Raw genomic sequence first — 27,489 nt, forward strand, 5'->3', positions numbered from 1 at the left:
AAAATATCTGATTCAGATGACACAACTGTCTGGTACCTGGCGTGCACAATGATCATATAAACTTCAAAAATCTAGTTTTGACATCATTTACAACAATTCTTAAGAGTTTTTACATGAAATCTATTATAAAGGTTTTAAACTATGCCAACCTTTGTGTATGTGTGGAGTGGTCATATAGACTGTGTAATGCCTCTGTCTAACATCTTTATATGTGATTTTCACTGCTACAAAATGTAACTGCCTCTGTTTTATTTTTTTGGATTGAAATTCCTCACTTCCAATAGTCTTTCCTACAATCTACAACAATTTAAAGCTGAAACTTAGCTTCATCCAACCATTTCATCTCTTTATAGTTGTAGCCGTGTTGTACACAATGATTCAAGTAGTTAACTGTGGTTAATATTGTTAAGGCAGTTTCATTTTTGCAGTGATAATCAAGATGTACAATAGTAATAATCAGAAAGTGGATGTGTTCATTTCTTGTTAATTGAGCTGGTGATTTGATATGATTTGATACCATATGATTTCAACTGTGTGTTCCACTGTTTACCATTGCTGTGCATATATTAAACTTTGAAACACAGAGATTGATTTGGCTGCATAAATAACTTGAGGCTTTCTGTTAAATCTGTTATTGTTTTCCAAACTCAAGTTTTACAGGCTTGAACACTCTCCTTGTCAATGTTTTTCATTCATGTACACTTGGGTTTTTTTTGTTTTCAGGTCTTATCCAGCTTGTAATTTTAAGGTTGAAGTTTATATTTTAATTGCCAATTTTTCTACATAGTTGTTGGTCGTATGTTTTATAGCCCATTGACTATGGCACTGGGGTCAGCTGACAGGAAGTTGGGCATTTGCAGAAAGTATTTTACCAAGATTTAATGCTCCTGTATCTGTAAGCCAATAATTTCTATTTCTACATAACAGCATACCTACTTCATGATATTGTTGACAGGTTGATTACAATAATGCTGCAGTGAAACCACAATTTTCTGCCATAATGTCGGTATTCAAACCTCTCCATGGATACTTTGAATTGACAGGGAAAAGAGGTTCTACTGTATGAATGCAGGCTTGGCACTGAATCATGCAATCAGGCAGGAGATAAGCTGAAGGCAAGTGAAGTAGGTTTGCTAGACAATTGTGATTCCACTCTTAACAAAAAAAGAGTACTTCCTCATCTGAATTAACACATCGTTCTTCTCTGTACATTTATCGGTATATTTTATTCTGTTATTCTACAACTCTCAGTGCATAATCTATTATAACAGGCACATTCTAAAAGTATCTTGCTATTTTTAATACCTGAATAGAGAAATGATGCAGTGAACGTGCACAACACTGATTTATAGTACTTTTACTGCCTTAAAAATACATTTCATATCCATAAATCTTTAGTGTGATCTTATTGTCTGCTTGTACGGAAAAAAAAATGGAGTAGTATTTTCACCATATGTAAACCATTTAAACAATTTATCTTCCACATAAATGTCTATTTATAGCACTTGGCGTGCGTGCGTCTCTGCTGGCTTCAAGTTGACTTAAAGTCGACCAATGTCTAATGTCTTTTACAAGAATAGATGCCTACCTTACATTTGTTAAGGTTAATGCATTGTGTTAAGAGATAAATGTGCTCTACTCTTAAGCAGAAGTGTGGAAATGTGAATTTCCTGCTGTTCACTAGATGAAACGGAGTGGGGCTGTGTGTTCACGTTCCTGTAGTATCTGGATAATTTAATAAAGATCTGCATTTGGAGCTGATCTCCGTTCATTGCAAATCCAGTGATACTATCATTAATCCGAACAGATTGGGTTAAATGCTGTCCAAGTTAGTGACTTGCTCAGATCAACAATTGACAATAAGCAAATGGGAGCACGGGAGTCTTGTGCCTGAATAAACTCAAATGTTTTTTAAGTGTACATTTATTGCAGTATTCTACTATATAACTTCTTCTGTTGGTTTTCTTATAGGACATCCTTTTCCTTTCAGTTGGCAAAGATTGGCAAATTCTGAATTTTATCTGACCACAATCTGACATCAAATGTTTTATATTAAAGCTGTAGACATTTTGATTTGATGGATTCAATTTCAACACAGCAGGGTCCACAAACACCTATGACATAAATTAACAATTAGTTTGGATGACTCTTGGCCAGAACACTGAGAGAAATTCTTTCAATGATGCTGTGGCATCTCTGATATCTACCTGAACAGGAATTTGGTTTAGCATCTCATCCGATGGCACTTCAGACAATATAATGCTTCCAAGTGTGAACCTGGACTTGGATTCAGGTCCTAGTCCTAAAATAAGTGTAACTATTTAGAGTTAAAAGTTATAGAGTGCTTGATGCCAAACCATAATATTGGTTGTAGGAAACAGTAGGCGTATTTTGTTTCCCAATACAGACTTCCGTTCAGTTACTTGGAAGCAATACATGTTTCATTGAACAACATTAATAGTATTCTGTAACCACGTTCAAAGAATTTGTTTTGGCACTAGTTTAGAGTTTTTTGGTAATGATTCCACTGAAAGGCATATGAATGGATGTATTTTTTTGAAGTGATAAGTAGTTGTGAAAACTAATTTGCTGCATTTCGCAAAATAACCGTAGGGCACAATTTTCTCTACCATTTCCCGTCTGTTAAACACCTTTCTGTGGATGTGTTTTGTTCCTCTATTGTTTGTTGAAGAATGTGACTATTTTCTTACAGTGAGCATGAATTGATCCTTTCAGTTCAAGCCTGCAAGTGTCCCCTTATTAATAGAAAACATTGAAAGAATGGTGTTCATTTGTATTATTTTGTATAAGATGCTATGTTATTTAGAACGTTTAGATTTTTTTAAGATTACACTCATCCACATAATATAAATTCAATTATTTCAAAACTTTACTAGTATCTTTGTAGAGTTTATCTTGTTCCTAATATAACCTGGGTTTTGAATCCATGTTTTTTCGTAAATATAACATTCAGAAGTCAGAACATTTTCAATCTCTAAAGCACGGATTGTCCTTCGACGTCAAGTGCAAATAATGTCCTGTACATACAATTCAGTACATACTGTACTTGAAGGTTTTGATTAAAAGTATGAAATTACTGACAGTAAATGGAGACACCTGGTGGTTAACAGTAGTATTTCTTATTACAGTACTTCCTTTTGCATTGTGCGCTGCCTAGTGTTACAATAAGGTACTGCTTTTAATATATATATCTACCTTATTAGAATGAGAAGCATTGCAATGCACCCCACTCAATTTATAGAAGCGTAGCAAAAGCAATCTTGTTCTGTATTAAGTGTCCACAGTATGCTTATTGTGAATTGGGGAGGGAAGGGGGGAAGGAGAAGAAGAAGTTTCTTACAATTGTAGGATATTCTTGTAAGCGATGTGTTCATGTCAAATTTGATCATAGGTAAGTGTTTTATTGTTTTAATAACGCAAGGGTTCTTCTAGCTCGCTGAAGGGCTGTGACTGAAACATCAATCTATCTCTTTTGGATGCTGATTGATATGTTATTCATAGACAGAAATAGATATTTCTGTTTTAGGTGTGACTTCCTCAAGTATCGAGCTTATTAATTCCTTCATCTGATATTATCTGTTTACTGAGAAGGCAATACGTTATTTTAAGTGAACCAATTGTTCTTTCTCTGTGCCTGGAAGGATGGCTAAGAGAGATCTTCGATTCTACATTGAAAAAAAAAGACTCATTTTATTGTTTGTTTTTTCTACAGCTGCAAAAATTAGCTACAATGGCCCTTCACTTATTTGCAGCTGCAGCGCAGCTCTAAAGGGACACAGAATAATGATGTATATTAAGTACTGAATTGCTTATGTCTTGTTCTGCACATCTCACTACCCAAATGTACTATACAAGATCAGTAGTCAGTTGAATTCTGTAACTTTTTTTTCCTCCAAATTCTCGAATCCAGTATCTTATACTGGGGGGTTAGTTCCATGAGTGTCAGTGAAACCTGGTATCTCGCTCAATTGACATTCTTTATGTGTGATCTTAAGCAGTGAGTGTTAGCAGACATTTATTTTTCATGGGGGTCATCACAGCAAAGTTTGTTGATATACCCTTATATTGACATTCACATGGACAATTTCCACCATAGGCTGTTGGATAGAAACTAGGTGTAGCATACAATTCCTGCCCCTTCTGCCCGCTTTGGCCCAAAATGCTAAGAATAATAGCATATATCAATCAATCACTAACTGATGAGATATGTTTATGAAACTTTCCTTCACATTTTCTGTGTTTATGTTGAAATAATCCAGAACTAATTGAGGATTAATGTTATTAAAGTGTTAATTACAACTTTCATTTCGTATGTTTATATTTTCAGAATGTACAAAAGTACTATAGTGGTTCTCAAAGTGTTAATCATTGTCTCCACAATAGCACACTACAAAAAAAAATTTCCAGCAGGAAAAGCAGTTCTTTCCCCCTGTCTGTCTAAAGTATGCAATCGTGGCAGACATTTACCGGGGCTTGTATTTCCCCTAATTGAATCATGACGAGTAGACAACCAAATAATGGCATAATTTCCTGACTCTTTGTCTGTGTATACACACTGCTTATGTGACTGATTGAGGAATAATCGTCAGAAATAAAGTGACTGAGAAGCACCAACTGTTGGGGCTGAAGCATACATTCTTTTGTTATTTTTAGAAGGCCTGTAGCTACTCAGCTGTCTCCTTGCAGTGTCAGGGAAATGACACATGCCGAGCCTATCACATTTCTCCATCACTCAGAACGGAAGCTTGCATCAGTGGCTGTGGCAACTTCTTCAAAACTGTGCTATTGGGAGTGTATACCGTTGGTTTGTGTGTGTTTTTAAAATGGGAAAATCAAGAGAAGCAAAGGTATTTAAAGTAACGATCAGCTTTTGTATTATTTCTTTTTTTAAAAAAATGTGTAATTATTTCCGGCTCTCAACTGTTCGATTCGAAAGTGCAGTCTTGATTAGGCCAGAGCCGTTGCCTGTACCTATTTTTAGTGATCGTGGAAAGTCGAACGTGTATGTCTGGTTCTGTGGCTCATTTTGTCCAAAATGGGGCTGTAGTAACGTCAATTTTAAATACGTTTCTCTTTTTGGAATTTACTGATGTGTGGTGTGACATCAAATGGACAGTGTTGTATATTTATTTAAGCATAAAAACAGTTGTACTGTTTCAATGTATACTGGGCAACTTGTGTGATAGCATAAAGGAGTAAGAAGCCTTTTCGTCAAAGAACCTTTAGCGTTCAGTTTATTCTATATTCACAACAATAATGATGTGTAAAGATGGAAACTTATTAAGATTTTATTTTGGCACACCTGGTATCCTAAGGTCATGTATTTACTTGTTAGCGACTCGTTTTCAGATCTCCAACATTCTTGCTTATCAATAGTCCTCAGGAGCTGTTTATTTTGCTTTTTTCCGCAGCAGTGTGACTTGAGTTCAGGAACTTACAGCACAACTATGGCACCTGTTACATTTTGTTTTCATAGGAGGTCAACAGTTTTGTGTATTTAGGTAGTATTATGTTTGTGAAATGTTGCTTTGTAAATAATCAATAGTTGAGCACAACTATTTTTGTTTTTCAAAATTAAAATGCATGGATGCTATTTTGAAACTTTTTGATAAAGTAACAAAAATATAGTCTGTTTGTTGCCTGCTTCACTGCAGTAAGCATCCATTGTGTCGTCCTTCGTACTATTATACTTTTGATCTAGACTCAGATGTGTAATGAAGTGTTCCTTTATCCATAATTCAGGCAATTGTATGATAAAAATTAGATCAGCACAAGGGACACAATGCATTCAATTGTGCATGGCAGATTGAAGGATCAAAGGAAGATGGTTACGTTATAGTTAAGGAATACTTGACCACAGTGAATGAAATTGAGGGATTCACATGATGTCAAAAACCATAGAGTAAAATTTTGAGTAGTTTTAGTTCTCTCATCTAAATCCTAATATTAAATGTTATCTAATGACATCTGGCAAGTATTCCTAATATTACAGTAGACAGTGTTAGTTGTGTGGTTAACAGTGGCTGATATCTTCATAAACAATTCTGTAATATAGGATAGCAAAGGATTGATCTGTGTGATAGAAGAGAATTGATTGGCATTAATTAACCACATTTTAACATGAAGTGCAATACAGTGTATTATGCTGTACTTGTCTGCCTATTAGTTGCAGAATTTGCCATTCTTCACATACAAGTTATTAGGTTGTGTGTTGATTCTAACCTATTTCTTGCCTGTTTCTGTCACTCACCTTTCTATTTTTTTCCAGTCCCACCGTATTGTGGGAGGTTAGGATTAAGCTTCATTGCCTGGAAACTTGCTTTACAGAGCAGATTTACAGAAAATGAGGAACTAACAAAGTGTAAGTGAAATCAGGAACCCAATAACACCTGCCTGATCCCATGCCCTATATTGTTCCTTTTGCTGCACCAAAATATTTGCTGTTATTACTTGTAATTAATTTTGTTTGCTTTAAGTGTTAAACTTTCTTTAACACTGCAGTGCCTCAACATTATTAAATATTTAAATACAGAATGATTGACTCCTCTTGCCAATAGTTCATTTTACTAGCTCCACATTCCCTAGCCCCTCTGTTACTCTCAGTGATTTTAAGCAGAGTGTTTTGTGGATAAGAATCAGTAAGGCATTTTTATACACACTGTCCAGACTGGTAGTCAATGAAGTCAACCAGTGTACTGATGACTATTACGTGATTGGAATGGGACAGCAGCTCTTTCATAATCAACAAACCTAGGTTTGCTCAGTTTAAAATTTTACATTCACCTTTTTGAGATCAAAAGTATTTAAGCATCTGACATTCGGTGATCTAGAAGCAAAACCAGTTTGTTACCATAAGGATAGATAAACAACAGTTTGCACTTGTAAAGCACCTTTTCATGCAGGAAAGCCCTTCACAGAACTGGAATGGGAGCCCGAGCAGGGTGGGAGATGTGGGGAGGGGCGCTGAATTGGGGAAAGGTCACCTCAGCAAGGTAGCTGAAGAAACAGGTTTTTAGAAGGGTTTTGAAAGCAGAAAAGGATGATGCAAGTCAGAAGGACATAGGTAGAGTTCTAGAGTATGCGGGGCAAAGTATCTAAAAGCTTCTCTGCTGGTGATAGGGCAGATTGGTTGGGGATATGAGTTAGGGCCAAGTTAGCAAAATATGGGAATCTGCAGCTTTTATGAATGTTCTGCAACGTACAGTTGACTGTTCGTTGTTTCATATTTGCCTATTTGGGGGTAGAAAGTTCTTTCTGTAATTTATATTTTGGACAAAATGAATGGAAGAACCATTTTCTGTTTGTATTTACTGAATGGCTCGTTTTAGATATTAAGATTGAGTTTTTAAATGTCACATTGTTTAGTTAAGAAAATGTTTCAAGTACATATCTAGATCGTATCATTGTATAATCTGTGTCTTAATATTCAGTAAAATGTTATTTTAACACACTTCTGTTGATTTGGTTTTGTTATATTAGTGCTTTTAAGGCAGAGACAAGCCAAGCAGACTTTTTACAATTGGAGAATAATCTTTTATAATCAAATGCAGGATCCAAAATGTTTGGCCACAGTTGGTTTCTTTAGAAATGAGAATAACATTGTAAAAATTAAATCTTACAAGAATGGGTCAGAAACTAGAAAATCATTTATATTGCCATATTGAATTTCTAGGCTTTTGGTTTGCCAAGAAGTGAAGCAATATTTTTCTTTATTACTTTTTCACACGCTTTGCAAATATAATAATATTTTGGTATGTATGTAACATCAATTTCAGACTATCACCAACTTCTAATTTGTTAATTTTGATAATCTTGCATTTCGTGTGATGTGTACAATGTTACTTTCATTGTACAATGCATTTACTGAGACTGAGTAGACTGTTGTCAAATTGTTTTGGAAGTTCATTGCTTTAATAAAAAAGAAGTTTAAGATTTTTAGGTGTTTGATAATTTTTAAATTATCAACACAAGTACTGTATCACTTTTTATACTTTGGTCACTAGATACTAATCTCTAGTTGTACAAACCTTTACAGACACTAATGATGTTACTACCAGTCATTTTTTCTCAGCTCATTTTTCCTGTTCATCCAGTTATTTAACTCTTCACATTTTTGACACTCGCATCACAGTACATAATCCAGATTCTGATATAAAGTTTAATCCTCCTGTCATGAGTCTATAATTCCCAATCCTGTTGATGATTAACATTGTCCATTTACCCAGTCACTGAGTCTAATTCAAACAGATGACCGCAGAACTCCAGGAGTGTCCATATTTAGCTTAAACAAAATCCCTTCAAAGAACAAAGTGCACTGTAAGTAAAACACAGAATGACCTGAGCACAAACATGACAGCCTCCATTTTATCTTATACTACTCTAGCACATAGTGGACAAACTTTGCAAAGAAGGGCTTGTTTCCTATTTTCTCAATTTTCAATTGATTTATTGGTTCATGCATATGGTATCTCATGCAAGTTGTCATCCACCAGAAAAAAATATAGTCTGAGTCATAAGGTGTTTTGAAAGTTCATTCAACATGCCAAGTTCATGAGCTATCAGGTTCTCTGATACCAGTTGCCAGTGATTAGTGTGTGAAAAGTTGTATGCCTTTCTGTTAGATAGACTACCAACATTTAGGGCAAAGAAATTTTACTTTTTATATTGAGGTATACCTATTATTACGTAAATTCGGATTTTGCAATAATTAGAGTTCACATTTTCTCAAATTTTCCAGGTCACTTAAATTGCAAATGGTAATAAATTACTGTAGTCCCAAAAGTTGGTTATCAGGAAAGGTAGAATTATCAGTATGGATTAAGTTGAGAAACCAACAATTAGGCAAATATTTTGCGCTTCTGAGGTTTTTTTTTCTCTCCCAGTCAGATAATTCTGCATCCCCATTGCTCCTTTTTAAAACTTCTGCTGGTGAAATTCAGCCTGGCAACTAGCTGAAGTCATTTCTATAGCTTTATAATTTTAAATGACCACTGCTGTGACTTTCTGCTTTCCACTTTCTCTGTACTTACAGTGACCATCACACGTGTGTCCAGGTCGCACTTCATGGTCATAATCCAGGGCGTTCCAATGTGCCCCACCAATTTCAGTTGCTAGGAAGAACTTGGATCCGACAACTGTTCTGTAATAGATATCTTTTCGTAAAACCATTTTCCAACTCATGACAGCAGCATGGCTTTCTCATCACGGTTTGCATTTTGGGAGAAAAAGGGAAGTCCTGTTTTAAAATTTGAATCGTTTAAATTTGCAATTAGCAATAAATTGTATTTTACATGTTAAATCTAGGTCGGGTTGCACTAATGAGGAGTTTTTCTTGTCCAACAATTGGGTGGGAGTAAAAGTAAAGTAAGTGTTTACTTGAAAATCTTTTACACTTGCTGCCAAGAAAAATTGATTGTATAAAGTACTTACTAGTTTTGGGCAGTTTATTTACTGTTGAATCTCCTATTTACTGCTGGGTGCCTATAGTAAAGGCGAAAACTGTTTTCATGTTGTGCGTTGTATCTATTTCTTGTCTTATACTCCTGCTATGTTTTCATAATAACAAGTATAGTAACACTGTTGAAGCTCAACCAGGCAGCAAGGAATTGGGAAGCCTCAGGGGATTTATTGTAGATACAAACTGTAAATACTTCATTATCTCATCCAATTCCATTTAAAACAACAAAGGTTTTCAAAATGGAATCAGACAAGTTCCTGTCATAGGACACTGGGCTTTTATATTTATTGCTAGATATAGTATATTGATGGAACCTTGTGAAAAAATTGGATGGGTAGGTGAGATGGATGATAATTTTCTTCTGCCTGAAATTGTTAAGGATTTAGTTTGGCTTTTATTCTGTAGAAGTAGCAAACTGCATTGTTAATTCCATTTCATTCAATCTTACTAACATTGTTTAAAATGGATAGAAAATAGTTATTATGCATAATGTATAGTTTGGTAGTTTAATTCAAATAATTTATGTTTTATAGATAATTAACTCTTGCAAATGTTATCATTGGGAGCTAATGCATTTTTTCTTAATTGGGTAAGCTGATGAGTTTATATTAAGAGATTTAGAACCTTGTTAGCTCTATATTATTATAAATTTAATTATGCTGAAGGTGTCCAGTTTTAATGTTTAAATGAAGTGATACGGGCACTGGTGCATGATATCTTCAAATTCAGACTGTCATGTTGCAACCTCATCCTATAACTAATCAGGTTAAGGAGGAAAAATCTTTGGATAAGAAAAAGTCAGTGCCTGTTCTCCAAGTGGGATCTCTTGATGAAGACCAACAACCAAATTTTGAACAATCTGTAAGTTTCTTAAAACGGCTGTCATATTTTTAGAGTCAGTAACTCACATTTGTGATCAGTGCAAATTTGCTTTTTAGATCCGGTTTAAAAAAAAAGCTGCATTTACATTTCCCAGTGTTAGATTCAAAACGGCTGTCAAACACGGTTGATTTAATACTCAGTCAGTTTCCTGAAAATCATAAATAGTGCAGTAATGCTGATGACTGTATATTTGCGCCTTTACTGCAGAAAATATACTTTGTCAGGTCACCTTAATTGTTTAATGACTTAAAAATATCTGACCCATTGAGGGAATGTTTAATAGAAACTAAGCTTTCATTGGAAGTGTTGACAGGTTAGTTTCCCATTGATTAAGAAGTATGCAACTGCAAACGTGCATTTCTGCACTTGCCTTTATAATGTCACAGCAACCTTGTGGTTGGCCTTCTCCTACTGGAGATAGAGATTGATACTGCATCAGCAGATGCAGTAGATGTGTTGATTTCATTTGGGCATGGAAGGTTTCCAAAGATCCTCCTGTAAACGACTGGATCATAGAAGAGACATTCAGGTTAGCCTTTATAACATATTTTTCTACAGTGCTCTGAACTGAAAAAGCTGGGAGCTTGAATTAGGTCATGTTGAGAGCTCTCGTGTGATTTGCAATATGGATTGCTGAAAAGAAAGTTGTTTCTTTAAGGAAAGGAACGGCATAACTGGTGGCCTAGAAGGCAGATGAAGCTTGCTGCAGTGCAGCATATTAAGTACGCTGTTCTTTGAGTCTTTCTGCTTGGGACTTTATTCAGTAGTGCGTGAACATTCAAATCTAATCACAGTATTGGCTTTAGTTTCTGGCTAAAAATATAATAAATAATATTTTGCAAACATAATAGGAAATTAGTCGATGCAGTGATGATTAAGACACGGCAGTTTGCTGCAGGTATTTCGCTTTGTAAGATATACATGAGCTAGAAAGCTTACTATTATTTAACCCAATATTTTAAAATGGCCATTTTAAAGTGGCAGGTTGGTTGTACTGTATTTAGAAGGTGCAGTGACACTTTTTTTTAATAGATTAGCAAGCTAAAGTGTGAAATTAATACATAGTAATACTGTACAGCTGAAACTTAAATTATATTATGAAACTGGATTACTTTTTTATAAAGGTAATAACTTATTAGAATTTTTATGTTCTACGTGTAGGGATAAACTAGTCTTTCATCATATAAATGGCTATCCTTAACTGATACTTAGGTACCAGATTTACATTTACTGCAGATTTTTCCGTTTTGCTTACTGCATATCATATCATTCATCAGCTATAGCTTTTCCTTCTGCCATTATAATTTATGAAAAATTTTGTATTGCGGTATGTTAATTTAGTCAGAAAATGGTGAAAATACTCATGCAGTGAATGACAGGGAGCGGATGATCAGCAGTCCACAACCAGAGATAAATGGTGAAAATGAAAGTTCAACTGGACAATTTGGAAGCAAGTTTAACATACAAGAGGAAGTAAAGCAAGATATGAATACTGAGAGCCAGACTGAGTTGCTTCATGAGGACCAGGGAGTTCCTCATAAGAAAGTGGTCAAAGTGGCTAAGAAAGTGATGCAGAAGGTTTTAGATGAAATAGACTCTAAGGGAAAGATGAAAGAGACAAAATCTACAAAGCAACCAAAGGAAAACAAAGCAGATACCAAACCAGTTTTGGAAACAACGGGACCATCAAAAATGGTGAACAGCAAGACTGCGCCACAAGTTAAGAAAAAAGTTCCTGTTGCTGCCAAAGTAGAACCAGCAACTCCAACAAAGAAAACAACAATTAAAGATGATATTTCAGTGGGATTGGCTAACCTAATGACACGAGGAAAATCAAAAGATCACAAACCTCGGCGAGTCCCAGAGAAGGAGGACGTTTCCGAGACTTGTCTGAATGATTTGCTGAACAAAAGATCAGCTTCACCTCCTTTGGAACAATTTGAAATGCAACCAGACAAACCACACCAGCAACAAATGGTTAAAGGCGAGGTATTTCTTCTGAAAAGCATGAACCGACTAACCAGAGCACGTGTGCAGTGTACCAGTGATACAGAAATAAAAGTTTTAATGAAGTTTGTGTTGTATTCTAATGCACTTTTTAAAATCAGCTTGGAAACATGAACAAAGGACTGTTTGGAATAGTTAGTAGCTTGGGGGAATAGTGAACCGTGCTGTGCCAGGGTATTGATTGTGACTGTGTCTTGAACAATATTCACCTTGGTTCACTAACTATTTAGGCATGAGAAGTGATTTGTCACTGTGAATTTGTTCAGGGATTTCTTTAATATTAAACTCTATGCATGATGTTGTGCTAAGAAACTATGAATATCTTATAAAATATTGAGTTTTTTTAATTGTTCTGCTAATCTAATTGAGGAATTAACCAAGGTTGGTATATGGGATATTAAAGGCATGTTATTTCATAACATTTACCTTTATTCATTGTCTTTGTATATACAAACAAGTACACTGTTTTCACCCTTTCACCTATTTAAAGGAGAAAGTACTTCTCAATGAACAACAAATATCTGATCAGGAAAAGTCGCCCTCACCTATTATTGAAGAGCCTCTACCAGATTTTACAAAGCAGGTGTGTAGCAGGTCTGTGGAGTGGAGGAGGGAGGAATGAAAAATCATACAGATGATATATGAAACTTCTAGGCCGGCTATAACTTTGTGGAAAGATCAGGTTTTGCAAGATATAATACGACTGAATAGTTATGCTTAAACAGTAAGCACATGATTTGCCTAATTTGCAATCGAGGTCCGTTGGTGGAATTTGGGAAAGATATGAGAGCATTTTCATAGTTTCTGCCAATGGCAATCAAATCTTGTTTGGACTATTCTTTATGCACCAGACTGATTGTGCCTGTTTCTATTAATCTGGCAACAAGACCATTGACTTTTTTAATACTGATTTATTTTTTTTATGTATGCATCTCGTTTTCTTACTGTTTGGCAAATATTTACATCACATTCAAAGCGTTTTGATCAAAGGCCTTTCTAATCTGGAGGGTATTATTTTGGGTGGAATTCTGTGTGTCTATTATGTATATGATTTATTTTAGATCTGCAGTATCTTTTCTAATTCAGGAGTAGATTCATACTGTATGAAAGCTGTATAAACCCACATTTTATTTGATGGCTGCTAACCCTTAATTTGCTGACAATTCTATGGAGAATTTCTTTTTAGATAGATGGACTGTTGTCATTTCCAGTCCAGCACACAGCTATATTCTTACATTGATGTTGTGTGGAAGTTCTGCAACGTTCATTTTAAGTTGTTTTAATTGGTTGATGAACTGAGAAATTGATTTTACTGTTGGTCGTGTGACCTTTAGGTCCAAAGAATAACTCAACAAATGACCTCAGTGGACAAAGCTCAGATGACACTGGAGAGAATCTTCTGTACTTCTGTAAAACAGAAAACATTTTTTTACAATACTTGAGTGGCTTGAATAATCCTGTCTGAACAATTTGCTGTCGAGAATTCATATTTAACACCTGTTGCCTTGCTTTAACAAAAACCTTATCAAATAGTGATAATTGAAGGATTAATTATTGCACAGAGCTAGCTGCACAGTAGAAATTTAATATAGTATTTGAAAAAGATTTCGTTATAATATTGTACAAATCTAAACAATATTGCATCTACTGTATGATAACAGAGGACCATGATTAGAAACCTTCCTGGAATAATTCACTATTGCAGAAGTTACCACATGGAGCATAGAACGATCTGAATGATACCTTATCAAACTTACTTTTCACCTTTTATGGCATGTCCTATCAAAATACTGGTCATTTTAGCGGTCAGCATGAAATAGGTCCACCTGTACATTTGACAGACCTCCCGCATCGATGTACTCATTACAGAATTGATATGTAACCAAAGACATGACTCATTTCTGAAAACCCTCAACTCAGCAACGTTTATAGTATATTTATATTAGGAGACCAACTACATACTCTATTATGTTCTAGAATGTGCTTTGATACGTTTGAACCTTGTGTAATCACTGCTCTGTGGGACCTATACTTCATATTTATTTTTAATGTGCACATACATTAAATGTCCACATACTTGAATTCAGCGGGAGTTTTAAACCACTGGCATGTTTTGAAGGAGCTGCTGATAAACTTTGACTTGGTATTTGCTGAAGCCATTCTGAATGCCTACTGTTTGTTTGAATGAATGAATGCTATGTTCAAATATTTGAGTTTAATTTCATGTTCAATTTGAATTGGTGCGTATGTTAATACATGCTCCTTAAAATTGCCATATTAAAAGTGATCATAGATACAAATAAAACTTTCTCATGAAGTAATGATAATTCTCCTGCTTTGTGCTCAATGTGACTTGTTACAAGCTATTGCAACCACAATGTTTGCATTCCTCTTGGTCTTAAAGCTGAAAAATTTATCATGTGTTCCTAAAAGGACTTCTGTAGTCTTTGAGCAATCTACTTCTATCAATTTGCCAGAATTTGCAAAAATTGTGATGCATGATGTGAGATTACAGAAGAAGTAGATCTGTGTTGATGGTATATGTTGAAGGGAAAAAAAATCAAATGCTGTAATTTTGGATACTATATAAAGACTACAGCAGTTCCAAAGCCATAAAGATGTGCTACAAAATAGTTTGTGAATTCACTACATTAGCTCTTTCATTATTTCTGTATGTGCGCTGTGATTTGCTTAGTAACTTCATCTTTTTCTCTTCATTCTCATTTTTACATTTGTATCTTGTTTCTTTCGCATTGCATTGCTGTCACAGCCGGAACCTGTGGTCCCATCTACTCAGAGCCTTGTTCCCTCTCAGGATTCCTACGCTCGCTCCAACGATCTCGCACAGGCAGGTGTCTGCGTCTGGGTTGGTGTCTGTGCCCGTGTGTCATGCTGGACTGTAAGGCTGCCTTCATGTCTATCCTTTGGTGCCTTTTCTTTCCATCTCTGCTACAGCATTTTGCTTACTTTGCTTGTACTGTATTCTGCTCCTAACTTGTTTCTCCAATGTCAAAAGTGTGCTGGTCTATTAAAATTCACCAATCATAAATAACTTGATTAGGTAAATTAGGTGAATTACAATAAGTTATTGTACAAAATGAAGCTCAATTTGCTAAACCTGTGTTGTCATTCCAGTGTAATACTATCAGTTTTTTTTATTAACATTGTTTTCATGTTTCACTTACAACCTTGGTTCTATTTGTTTAGTGGTTTATTTCACAGAGAATTAATCATATTAACACATTTATAATAATGAACATGTTAAAAGAAAAATTTTACTTCAATTTACCCATTGTTGATTTCATTAAGGTGCCAGCCAGCAGTCCCAAGAAGTTGCAATGATATTTTTGTTTGAAATGTGATGATATTACATGTTAAGATATGCACCAGTGTTTAAGGGTTTTGAGGACGCTTCATTTAAATGATGCCTGGAGTGAAATATGATATATATGCCTCTGCCCACCACACATATGGGAATTAAATATATTTGCTATTGAATTGGAATTTAAAGGGGAAAAGCTCAAAAATAGATTGTTTTTTTTTAAAAAAAACTGTCCTAGAGTAAGAATTTTCTTGCAGTTAGATGTTAATTGTACAGGGTGACCCCATTGTAATGCAGTGTTTTGGTATATAATATTAGACACTGAGTTATAAGCAGCTGATCCTCATTTCCAGAGTGGACTGGCTGGCTTCCTGCATGTGTGCAGGAAGCTAGTTAGTCTGGGCCAGAAACTGTATTACACTTCTGGTAACTGTTATTCACCTTGGTAGTAAAAATAGAAAAGCAAATTATTTTCTAGAGGAGGAGAGACTAGGTAATGTTAGTGTTCCGAGAGATTTGGGTGTCCTTGTACACCAGTCACAAAAGGTAGTATTGCAGGTACAGCAAGCAATTAGGAAGGCTAAGTAGTAGGGAACGCTTGCTGCAGTTGTATAAGGCCTTGGTGAGACCTCACCTGGAATATTGTGTGCAGTTTTTGTCTCCTTATTTAAGAAAGGACATACTTGTCTTAGAGGGGGTGCAGCGTAGATTCACTAAGTTGGTTCCTGGGATGAAGGGGTTGACCTATGAGGATAGGTTGAGTAAACTAGGCCTATATTCTTTAGAATAGACAAGAATTAGAAGTCATCTTATAGAAACCTATAAGGTTCTTAAGGGTCTTGACAGAGTAAATGCCGTGAGATTGTTTCCCTGGTTGGAGAATCTAAAACTCGGGGTCATAGTCTCAAGATTAAGGGTCAGCCTTTTCAAACTGAGTTGAGGAAACATTTCTTCACTCAGAGGCTAGTGAATTTGTGGAATTCTCTACTCCAGAAGGCTGTGGATGCTCAGTCCTTGAACATATTCGAGACTGGGATTGATAGATTTCTAAAGGATAGAGGGATATAGGGATAGGGCAGGTAAATGGAATTAGGTTAGAAGATCAGCCATGATCTTATTAAATAGTGGGGCAGGCTCGAGGGGCCGAATGGCCTACTCCTGCTCCTAAGTCTTATGGTCTTATTTCCACAATTGCAGGATATTGAATGTCTGATTATTAATACAATGTGTTTTTAGTCTCTGTAAAATTTGTATGCATGATGCATTTATTTAATTTAATTATTTAAATTGTATTGATTTGAAACTGTACAGTTCTAGTTTTGCACCAATGTGATTTTATATAACACTTTCTTGTGCTTAATTAGTATTGTAACACCAGATTTTATAGAGGTAGAGCTGTAAATAGACAAATACTCAACAAATATAATGCACTCAAGTACTCCCACTATCAAATTGAAAACATTAGCAATATTTAGGAAAGTACTGAAGACCTCAGAATGGCACTTTTTTTTACAGGTGTACTGCTTGTGAAAAAAATGTTGGATCATTGTTGCGAGCTTGTTTGACAGTTGCACATTACTGTAGAATGATCTGTTAACTTTTCAAAAGGCTAATGTTAAATATTTGTGTTCACTGACATTTATAGCTTTTCTGTTTTTCCTCCAAATTTTTCTTGTTCCCTTCCAATCTTCTCTTCCCTTCCTGAAGGTAGTAATTTGAATGGGACACGGTTTTAGAGGTAGAGAGTGGAACAAGAGGGCTAAACTTTAATGCAGCAATCTCAACACTAAGAACCTTTGTTATAAACACACCTAATAATTATATATTGTAACACCGGATTTTAAAGCAGTAGAGCTGTAAATAGAAAAATACTCAACATCTAAAATAAAAACAAGAATTGTGTTTCATTGTGTGTCACAAAACCGCAATACTGAATAGAATGCTATATGAGAAGTAGGTGTGAAAGACAGAATGATGTTATTTTAAAATCTTGGTTTGCTTTGCACTGCTGCGCCTATGCTGCTGCTCTCCAGACTCAGGTGGAAGAGGTACCAGTGTCTGTGCTGCAGTCTCCCTCAGCATCCGTTTCTACTGAGCCCCAGGTTGGCATTTGCACATCAACACTGTTTGGAGAAGTATAGCTTTTGTAAAGTGCCTATACATTGTGCAATCCTCAGCTTCAATGCGCCTTCACCACTCATTTCTTAGGTGTTCATGCTCGGTTTTGCTTGCAAACCATAAAAATGTAGGTTAATTATTTTCAGACCGTTTATACCAAAGAACGAGTTTTATGTGTCATCACAGGTTTGACTTTGTATTCATTTTAATTTTTGCAATAGTGCTGGTATAAATAGGTTTGGCAGAAACATTCTCTTAGAATTCCAGTAAAATCAACCTTTTAGTGTCAGTGCCATATGTATAAATTATAACTTAATTGAAGATTTAATGAATTATTAAAAAATTGCCTTTTAATAGCTATTTAGTTATTCAAAATCCAAGATGTGAAATATTCAGCAAATTTAAATTTTAGCTAGTTGGGCCTAAAACAAACCTGGAATCGTATTAATTGAATTGTTTTCCAGATGTAGGAATGGAATAATTTAAAGTAATGAGTGTTCATTCAAGGAAATTAATATTTAAAGGTTTGGTTATTTGGACTGCTCATTACATATTAATGCCTGCACTATTGTTCAAAGATTGTCATTGCATCTCATTGTAACTTTGGCTGAAGGAGTCGATTAATTTTGAATCTCTGTTTTGTCTCTTTGCTTTATGATTTGCAAAGTGTGCTGTGGTATTAAAGGTTTACTAATTAATTAAGTGAATGTTTAAGATTTTGTTGATTATCATTGTCAGCACCAGTCATGTACTGCTGTGTGTAGTGTGCAGCAAACTTAAAATCTTGATGCAATTACTTAATGCTTTTGTGGCATTTGGGCAGGCAGTAACATTGGATAAATGAGATAAACAAAAGACCATTTCTGGTTTTGCTGTCTAAAATGAGTCAGGAATGGCACAGTCATGGTTAGTTGTGGTAAAAATATCCTCCACAGTCTTCTTACTGCACATACCTCTTCAACCTTGTTATACCCTATCAACCCGCCTGCTCTGCTCAGCAGAGAGGCACTGGCTTGCTTCACGTCTCCCATCATGACTGCCCCACCATTGGAGGTTGAACTTTCAGCCTATCTGCCCCACTCTCTGGAACTCCAACTCAGAGTCCCCTCTTTCCTTGCCTTCTCGAAGGAATGTCTCAAAACCTTCCTCTTTGACTGTGCCTTCAATCATCGTTTCCCCCAACCCCCTTGGCCCCCACCTCTCCAGTGCCTTGGGACGGCCTCCCAATGTGAAAGGCATTGGGAGGAAATAAATGTAATTTGTTGCTGCTGTTATAATAGCTTTGCTCACAATGTATATTAGATAATTCTCTTAATGGTTATTAGGCATGTGAGCTGTAAACGTGCAGTGTATCTGTTTGTGCTGTTCTAAAATGTTAAATTATACTTGTGATGTATTTATTTAAAATGTGTGAGTGAGAGAGAGACTGCAGTCTATAAAGAGTGACAAGAACATATCCATGTCTGATATTTTAATCTAATTGACTGTCCAATTTCTAATTCTAGCTGAAGACCGAGGAGCAGATTGCTGTAGAGCAAGCCTGGTATGAGGCAGATAAGGTGTGGCTGGCCCACAAAGATGGATTTTCATTAGGTAATCTAGATAATAATTCCTATCCATCATTGGGATAGGATGGATATAAGAATGAAGTCCCAGATATTAAAAATAGTATCTTCAACAATGTTCCTATGTCAGTGGGATAACCTGGTTTACAAGCAGCAAAACCAGAATGTCTAATGAAACTTAGGATATGGGGAGCTATGCTCTAAATTGTCTTGTCATTTTATTTTCCCTTCTGAACTGTCTGATATCAGATTTATTCAGTGTTGATAGCATCATTTGAAACCAATTTTCAGTTTCTGCAGAGCTGTTAAAATGAGTATCAAGGCCAGTGAAAGAAGCTTCTCTCTCCCTCCCCACCTCACTGTTATTATTTCTAAACACTTTGGGAATAACTAAATATTATTGCATAAAATATTTAAGATGTATAGATTTATTGAATCTCTCTGGTTAGTAAATCTTTCTAGAAATTCTCTAACACCGTGAAGTCTCAATTCATGTGAACATAATTTACCTGCACCTTCATAACCATAGAAATATTTGTCAGATTTGTCTCCTTAAATTGCTTAAATTGTACTCATCATCTCATTTGTGAGAAAATTGAATAGAGAATTGAACAGAGATTTCAATACATTAGGGTGACTTATAGGTCAAGGCAACTATTCATATGCTGTGATGACCATTGCTAAGTATTCAATGGTGCTCATCTTGCTGATGGCTTAACAATTGATGAGTGTTTTAATGTTGTGTATTAGAATTATAAATCCAATAATTATAGTGGGTGGATTACGATTTACTCAGTCTTTCAGCTTGTCTGTTTTCTGCAAATATGATGTGCAGAGTACAGCTGAATATATTTTTTAAATTATTTAGTAACTTTAGTTTACTTTAAACTTAGACCAATTCTTATTTTGCGCCAAGGTAATATCTCTGAAGTTTATTTTGTATAATTGTAGAAATTATATTTGTTCAATTTTTTTGGGTGTGTATTTGAAGTCTAAAGTGGGTTTTATTTCTTTAGGTACTCAGTTAAAGGCTGATGCTGAAGAAACCAGCCTCCCTGACGGCAAAGTGAAAGTTAAACTGGACCACGATGGAAAAATACTGGATGTGGATGAAGATGATGTGGAGAAGGTATTTTTTTCATGTCTCAAATTACTTCTGAGGTACAAGAACACAATGTTTGAAAAGAGAAAAGATTATTCTGTCCATTAAACAATCTGCTTCCCCAAGCGTGTACAAGTTCCTCATCATTGATTCCCTATTTCTCATTTGACTCATCGCCTATGTTCTCTAAACTCCAAAATGGCTGTCCAGGTGTTTCTGAGGTGTGAAAAGACTGTATAATATTTAGTATCTTTTAGTATTACGGTAAGAATGACTAAACTGTGGCATTTGAATGATTAGTTAATAAATATTTAACTCTCTCCTTGCCAAATAACAAATAATAATAATAATCCTTCTTTAACATCAGATATGTTGTGACTTATCATACGGTCAAGGAAATGGTTGGTCAAATGAATCATGGTACATCACCTTCAAAATGTATTTTCTTTGCATAAAAATTATTGTTATATTTAACTAGGCAAATCCACCAACTTATGACCGAGTGGAAGATCTGGCTTCCCTGTTATATCTCAATGAGTCCAGTGTTCTGCACACATTACGCCAACGCTACGGCGGTAACCTAATCCACACATTTGCAGGGCCAAACATGGTTGTGGTGAATCCGCTCAGCTCTCCTTCAATGTACTCTGAAAAGGTATGGCTTTGTCATTTTTACTGGTGTGCAATTGTTACATACTGGCAAACTTACATATGTGACGGAATATTTATACTGTGAAACAAATAGATCCAATTTTGGATGAATGGTTAACTTGCTTGCGTTATCTTCGAAAGTACGTTGCATATATATTGTGTGTGTGTGTATATATATGTAGATGAAATTTTTCTGTTAACAAGCATATGGAAGCTGATTGCGTTCTTGTTGTAGGTTATGCACATGTTTAAAGGTTGTCGCAGGGAAGATACTTCTCCGCATGTGTATGCCGTTGCACAAGCTGCATATCGAAACTTGCTTACCACGCGGCAGGACCAATCCATTGTTCTTTTGGGACGAACTGGCAGTGGGAAAACCACAAACAGTCAGCACCTCGTTCAGTACCTCGTCACAATTGCGGGCAGCACAGGAAAGTTCATCACCGGTAGGTGGAAAGTACAAATTTGAAAATCTGCATCATATCCATAACTTGAGATGTATTTTTATTTAATAGATATATTTAAAATATAAAACTCAGGGGTCTCAGGCACTCAATCTCCAAAAGTTAGCATTCACTAAATTGAAGGCATCTCCCGTGATTTCTTTTATTAAAAAAAACATATTTGTGCTTTGTAAGTACCGTAGGTTTTCCTTCTTAAAATTGTACTCTGAGACTTCCATTGATTGCTATCTTCTCATGTTTGAACTTCACAGTGGAAAAATGGCAGGCTGTGTATTCTATTTTGGAGGCTTTTGGTAACAGCAGTACAAGTATGAATGTCAATGCCACTCGCTTCTCACAGATCATCTCGCTCGACTTTGATCAGACTGGTCAGGTGGCTTCAGCTTCTGTACAGGTGAGAAAAAGAGAGGTGCATTAAAGAATATTTTGAGTACCTTGTCTAGAGAATCTCAACCTTTAATTATGGGTTCCTTTTTTTTAAGATGGGGTATATGAACGTACCGTCGTGCTAGCTTTAAACACAAAGTTACTGCTATAACAGCAGCAGCTTGATACATGTGATTTTAAAAACCAAATTCAGAGAGATTGCATTTATTGTAGTCTAAAATGTTTCTTCTATTGGCATGATGCAAAATGTAAGTCAGAACTGACTGCAACAAAATATGCTTGCCCTAAATTATGGCAATTCCCTTTTTCACACAAAAATAAATCACTATGTTGGATAGTATATTTTGAGGAATATAAATGCTGACAATTGATTTAAGCATGTGATATTGGTTTGATTCAGAAAGTCTGTGTTTAAAATTTGTGACACCCTCCCACATCCCTCTTACCCCCTCTCTCCCCTTTTTCAAGTCCTGCCTGAAAACCTTCCTTTTTGACTGCATTTACGGTCACCTCCCTCTTCTCCTCCCGCCCTCCCCCACTCCCCGCGGCCTCGGAGTCAGGCTCCAACATTAAGTGCTCAGAGACGTTACTGAGCATGGAGGGCGCTATATAAGTGCAAGTTGTTGTGATACATAAATAATTTATCTCTTTAATAGACTATGCTTTTGGAGAAGCTCAGGGTTGCTAAACGCCCAGAGAACGAAGGAACATTCAATGTGTTCTATTATCTGTTGGCTGGAGCCGACAGTACTCTCAGGTACTGTTATACAATTGATTTCTATTAATCTATACCTTTGTGTTGTAAACAATACAAATGACTTCCACAGCTAAACATTTTTTTGCCCATTTACAGAACTGAGCTTCACCTGAATCACTTTGCAGAAAACAGTTTGTTTGGAATTACACCATTATCAAAGGTATTATTAACTATCTTCAGTTAAATATAGCCCATGGTTATTAATTGTAAAGTTATCCTTCCTTCCCCCCCACTCCACAATAAGTCCAGCGAGCCAGGGTTTAAATGTACTGCTAATTTGAGCAATAAGAAGGGAAGATGAAACCTGATATAGTTGCATTAAAATTGGCAATAGTGATAGATTATCTTGGGAATATACTTTAAAAAGTACAAATCAAATCACTTCTTGTGGAGAATTCAGAGTGGGAAACAAAAGATTTAATATTTTAAGAGCAGACGAGGTGATTTTAACATACAGCAACTATTCTTGCAACTTGAAGGCTGCTCAGTTGCATAAAGTTAGGCAAAATAGTGTGATATGGATTAATTCCAGGTTGGAGATGTAAATTAGAAACCGAGAAAATAAATTGATTTTGAGATTTAAATGCAAAACAGTTAAGCTGAAGGGCTCAGAGGGTTGTAGTTAAGATGTAGATTCAGAAGTGAGTAGCATTTTAAAGTGTGGCATTACTTGAAAGCATGAAATGAGGGAATACTGTACAGTTGGAATACAAGAGTAGCTCAAGGTGGATTGTTTTCCACGGCAGCAGTGTATCTCAGGATTGATAAATACTTTCATTTTTTCATTTTTTGAAGCCTTGCCAACACCTTTTCATCTAATATCTTGTAATACTCTTTAGACTCTCAGATATCCATTATCTTCTTAATTCAACGGTTATTCTGCACGATCATGCCATTTACAGCTTAATCTGGCAACAGTTTCGCGTATCCAAATATTAATCACTTTGTCGACAGGTTAAGATGATTCCTGGGTGAACCACAGATTTATTTTCTGTTCCTGATTATTGATTATTGAGCATGACATTTTATTTTAAAAAAAACTGAGAGTATTTAATTGTCTCTCCAGCCTGAAGAGAAACAGAAGGCAGCTCAACAATTTAACAAACTCCAGGTTGCTATGAAAGTACTGGGAATTTCAGTTGATGAACAAAAAGCATTCTGGCATATCTTGGGCGCCATCTACCACTTGGGGGCAGCAGGAGCCACGAAAGGTAGTGTGGAATTCATTCATTTTAACAAGCGACATTCTAAACTCTATTTTGAATGTCTTTACAATTGTTTTACTGATGACCCTACACAGCATGCAACAACGAGAGCTATTATAACTAATGTCTCCACTATTATCGAAAATATAACAGTATAAGAAGAAATGTGTATAGTTCAAGTTGCATTATATTATATAATACGTTTGCACAGTTTCTGACATGAGTGTGAGATTCTGGTCTCTATTGTAACTTGTTTTTTTTCTGCTTTGTTTTAATTTTAGTGTTGATGTGTATGCAGTTGAATTGTGTCTATAGATCTGACACTGGGACACATGGCTGTTTAATTGTTCTGATTTTTCCACTGATAATTCCCCCCTTAGTTTCATGAGCTATTAATATTTGCCTTTGTTATAAAATATGAAAATACATTAGAATTTACAGCACAGAAACAGGCCATTTGGCCCAACTGGTCTATGCTGGTGTTTATGCTCCACATGAGGCTCCTCCTGCCCTTCCTCAACTAAGCCTTCAAGCATAACCTTCTATTCATTTCTCCCTCATGTACCTCTCTAGCTTCCCCTTAAATACATCTATTGCTGTTTACCTCAACAACTCCTTGTGGTAGCATGTTCCACATTCCCACTACTCTCTGTGTGAAGAAATTTCTTCTCACTTCCCTATTTGATCCGTTTGTGACTATTTTATATTATGGCCTTGGTTTTGGTGTTCCCCACAAGTGGAAACATCTTCCCTATGTCTACCTTATCAAAACCTTTCATAATTTTAAGGACCTCTGTCAGGTCGCCCTTTACCCTCTTTTTTTCAAGAGAAGAGTCCAAACATGTTCAGCATTTTCCTGATAGGTATAACCTATCACATTTTGCTTTCTGGTGCTCCTGCACCTGTGGAGTGCATGCAAGTTTGGAGTTCAGACAAAGGGGAACTGGAATATCTAACAATACACACGTTACATTTGATATTGCACCTTTTATGTTCAGAAGGTCCAAGCTGGGGGTGTGAGCTGGGTGGTGGGGGTGGGAGAAATGCCCGAAAGTGCGGTCAAAATAATAGGTATTGATGGTCCTTGAACGAGGAGAGGGAGAGGTTGAGTCGGAGGGATTCCAGAATGGAGTTGCAGAGAGGGGCAGAAAGGCTGAAAGCCTGCCTGCCAATGGTGGGGTGGACACTGCGGGGAATATGAAATAGACTGGTGCCTCCTGACAGCAAAATTTTAGAAGTAAAATATTGATGGAAATATACAGAAATCTGGTGTGTAAGCTAAGCACTTTAATCTGTCACAAACTATCACAAGAACAGCTGATTGTTTCTGATAATGCTAAACAATCTTTCAGAGGTTGCTAAAGGAAAGTTGTGAGGGAAGTTTCAGTGGTTTAGAGTTGAGATAAATGCAAGATTTGATTTCAGTTTGGTAACTTGCTTTCTAATAACGTAAAGCAGTCTTGAAATATTTTGATTTTAAAATAAAGATTATTGAACAGATATACTGGCACATACCTGATTATGTGGGTTGTAATTTCTATGTATCAGGAGGAGCTTTTTCTTAAACGGTGATAAGTTTCAAACCTAGCAAATGAATAACTACTTAATATGCTTTGTCCTTTATCTTTTTGCTGGCACTTGTAAAATGATGCTACACTTTTCAAAATAGCATCTTGCAACACACAGGCTAGGCTTGAGTGTTTAAGATTTTTTTCACTGGAAACAGCAGAAATGTAAATATTTCTGATACATCCAGTGCGCCTGGAGGGTGACTGGAAGCAGAAGTTGATGAAATTTGACAAATGGTCAAATTAGAATATTTTACAATCTTTTTCGAAAGATTATGTGGATAATGATAGACACAGATCATTACATGCTCCATGGAACTGCATGGTTCATTGGCTGCTGGAATGAAGAATTAATTATTTGAGAAATGCAACTGCTTAGAGTTGTAAATGTGAGGTTAGATTGTAATAACAACTTGCTTGAGTACCCTTCACATGAAAGAATGTTTTGTTTTCACTGCCGTTTTGTGACACTTCCAAATTGATGGGTTATTTTCTTTTTAAAATTTGACACAGTATCTCCACGAGGGACTTCATCAGGAAGTGCTGCCACTGCTTAGCTATTTGAACCATGGAAAAAGGAACTGGTATCATGAAGTTCTGTAATAAACACAAAACTATAGTGTATGCTGGATACACTAAAGATCAGTAAAGAGAATTTTTGATGAAACATCAATTGAAATGTGTTTCCAAATTTGCCCTTTAAGTAAAATTGCTATTTTTAAAATAGATCATATTTAGAATAACATTTTGTTGAAATAAAGTTACATATTCTTAAAAATTTTCACAAGTGAAAAATCTTTGGACTTGGTAATTTATGAACCCAGTCAAAATTGATGGAATTGAATTTACCTCTCAGTCTACCTCAGTATATCAGCTAAGAAATTTGCAAATGAATCAATGAATCAGTATGAGTAATTGAAAATAGTAGCTTTTTATTACAATTTCCTCACATTTACGATTACACAATGGTTACACGTCCTACAGCTGATACAATGATCTTTCCATTCTGACTGCATTGGTGTTTAGTATTAATTGATTTCTCAAATGTAACATAAGCACAAAAGGAACTTGTGGAATCTAATGAAAAAAATCTTTACATAGATAGTTAGAGAGAATGTGGAATTCTCTGCCACAAACAGGAGTTGAAGCAAAATCCATAAATTCCATCAAAATAGATTTGCTTACGAAACAGCGGATTAAAAAGAAAAAGAAATGTGCTTCTTGAAGTAGTTTGCACGACAATATGTACTGTAATTTCAGGACGTTATAAATAACAACAATGAATTGTATATCTGACTAAAATTGAACTGAAAGTAAATGGAAATTGTTTCCATATGGAAGTGGAGGGTACAGCATAGAATCACCAAACACTGTTCAGTTTCCCTCGCAGAAAGTAATTGGTGAAAATGGCGTTTGCTAATAATTTAAGTAACACTTTTGATTGGCATTGTCACAGCTGTCTAATCTCTGTTTGATAATGTTTTCTCCATCTGCTCCATTGCAAATTGCTCCAGGTAGTAGGCAGCTTAATTTTTAAACAATCTTGTTTACAGTGTAGCACAGCTGGCTGGCTAGCAAAACAAACCTCAACAGAATTACATGTGCACCATGTATAAAAACTTTAGCGAAATGTAATTTAATTAACATAACTTTGGGTTATCATCGGAATTTATGTTCCACCCTAACTAATGCTATTCCATGGATGTTATCACCATAATCCTAAAAAGATTGGAGCCACAGTGCTCCACAGAATGTTTGTTCCTTTTCGTCTAAACTTATAACCTTCAATTCCACTCGACACCAGATATTTCTTTGAGCTCCCTTTTAAAGGCGTTTATCAACATAACATTAATTGCTTTTGATAGAATTCTGTTCCAAACATCTGCTGTTCTGTGGATGGAAAAATAACTTCTAATCTAGTCTTGCTTGAGGCTTGACAGTTTTTTACTCATGTCAGCCATCATTGTTCAAGTTCAATAACCT

At 35.7% G+C, this 27,489-nt stretch overlaps 1 protein-coding gene across 1 annotated transcript in view; it reads left to right on the plus strand.

The window, feature by feature from the left end:
- Positions 1-4,819: 4,819 nt before the first annotated feature.
- Positions 4,820-27,489, plus strand: part of LOC103183349 (unconventional myosin-XVIIIa) — an 82,656-nt gene continuing 59,986 nt past the window's right edge. Inside the window, 15 exon segments of the mRNA XM_042338821.1 lie at positions 4,820-4,868; positions 9,053-9,249; positions 10,244-10,339; positions 11,702-12,349; positions 12,858-12,950; positions 13,702-13,776; positions 15,138-15,266; positions 19,313-19,400; positions 20,389-20,501; positions 20,953-21,129; positions 21,361-21,571; positions 21,841-21,983; positions 22,633-22,733; positions 22,830-22,893; positions 23,800-23,944. Of these exon segments, the coding sequence (XP_042194755.1) occupies positions 9,211-9,249; positions 10,244-10,339; positions 11,702-12,349; positions 12,858-12,950; positions 13,702-13,776; positions 15,138-15,266; positions 19,313-19,400; positions 20,389-20,501; positions 20,953-21,129; positions 21,361-21,571; positions 21,841-21,983; positions 22,633-22,733; positions 22,830-22,893; positions 23,800-23,944 (2,122 nt within the window). The 5' untranslated portion in view covers positions 4,820-4,868; positions 9,053-9,210.

This window comes from Callorhinchus milii, unplaced genomic scaffold (genome assembly GCF_018977255.1).
Source record: "Callorhinchus milii isolate IMCB2004 unplaced genomic scaffold, IMCB_Cmil_1.0 Scaffold10, whole genome shotgun sequence".
NCBI classification, from domain to species: Eukaryota; Metazoa; Chordata; class Chondrichthyes; order Chimaeriformes; family Callorhinchidae; genus Callorhinchus; species Callorhinchus milii.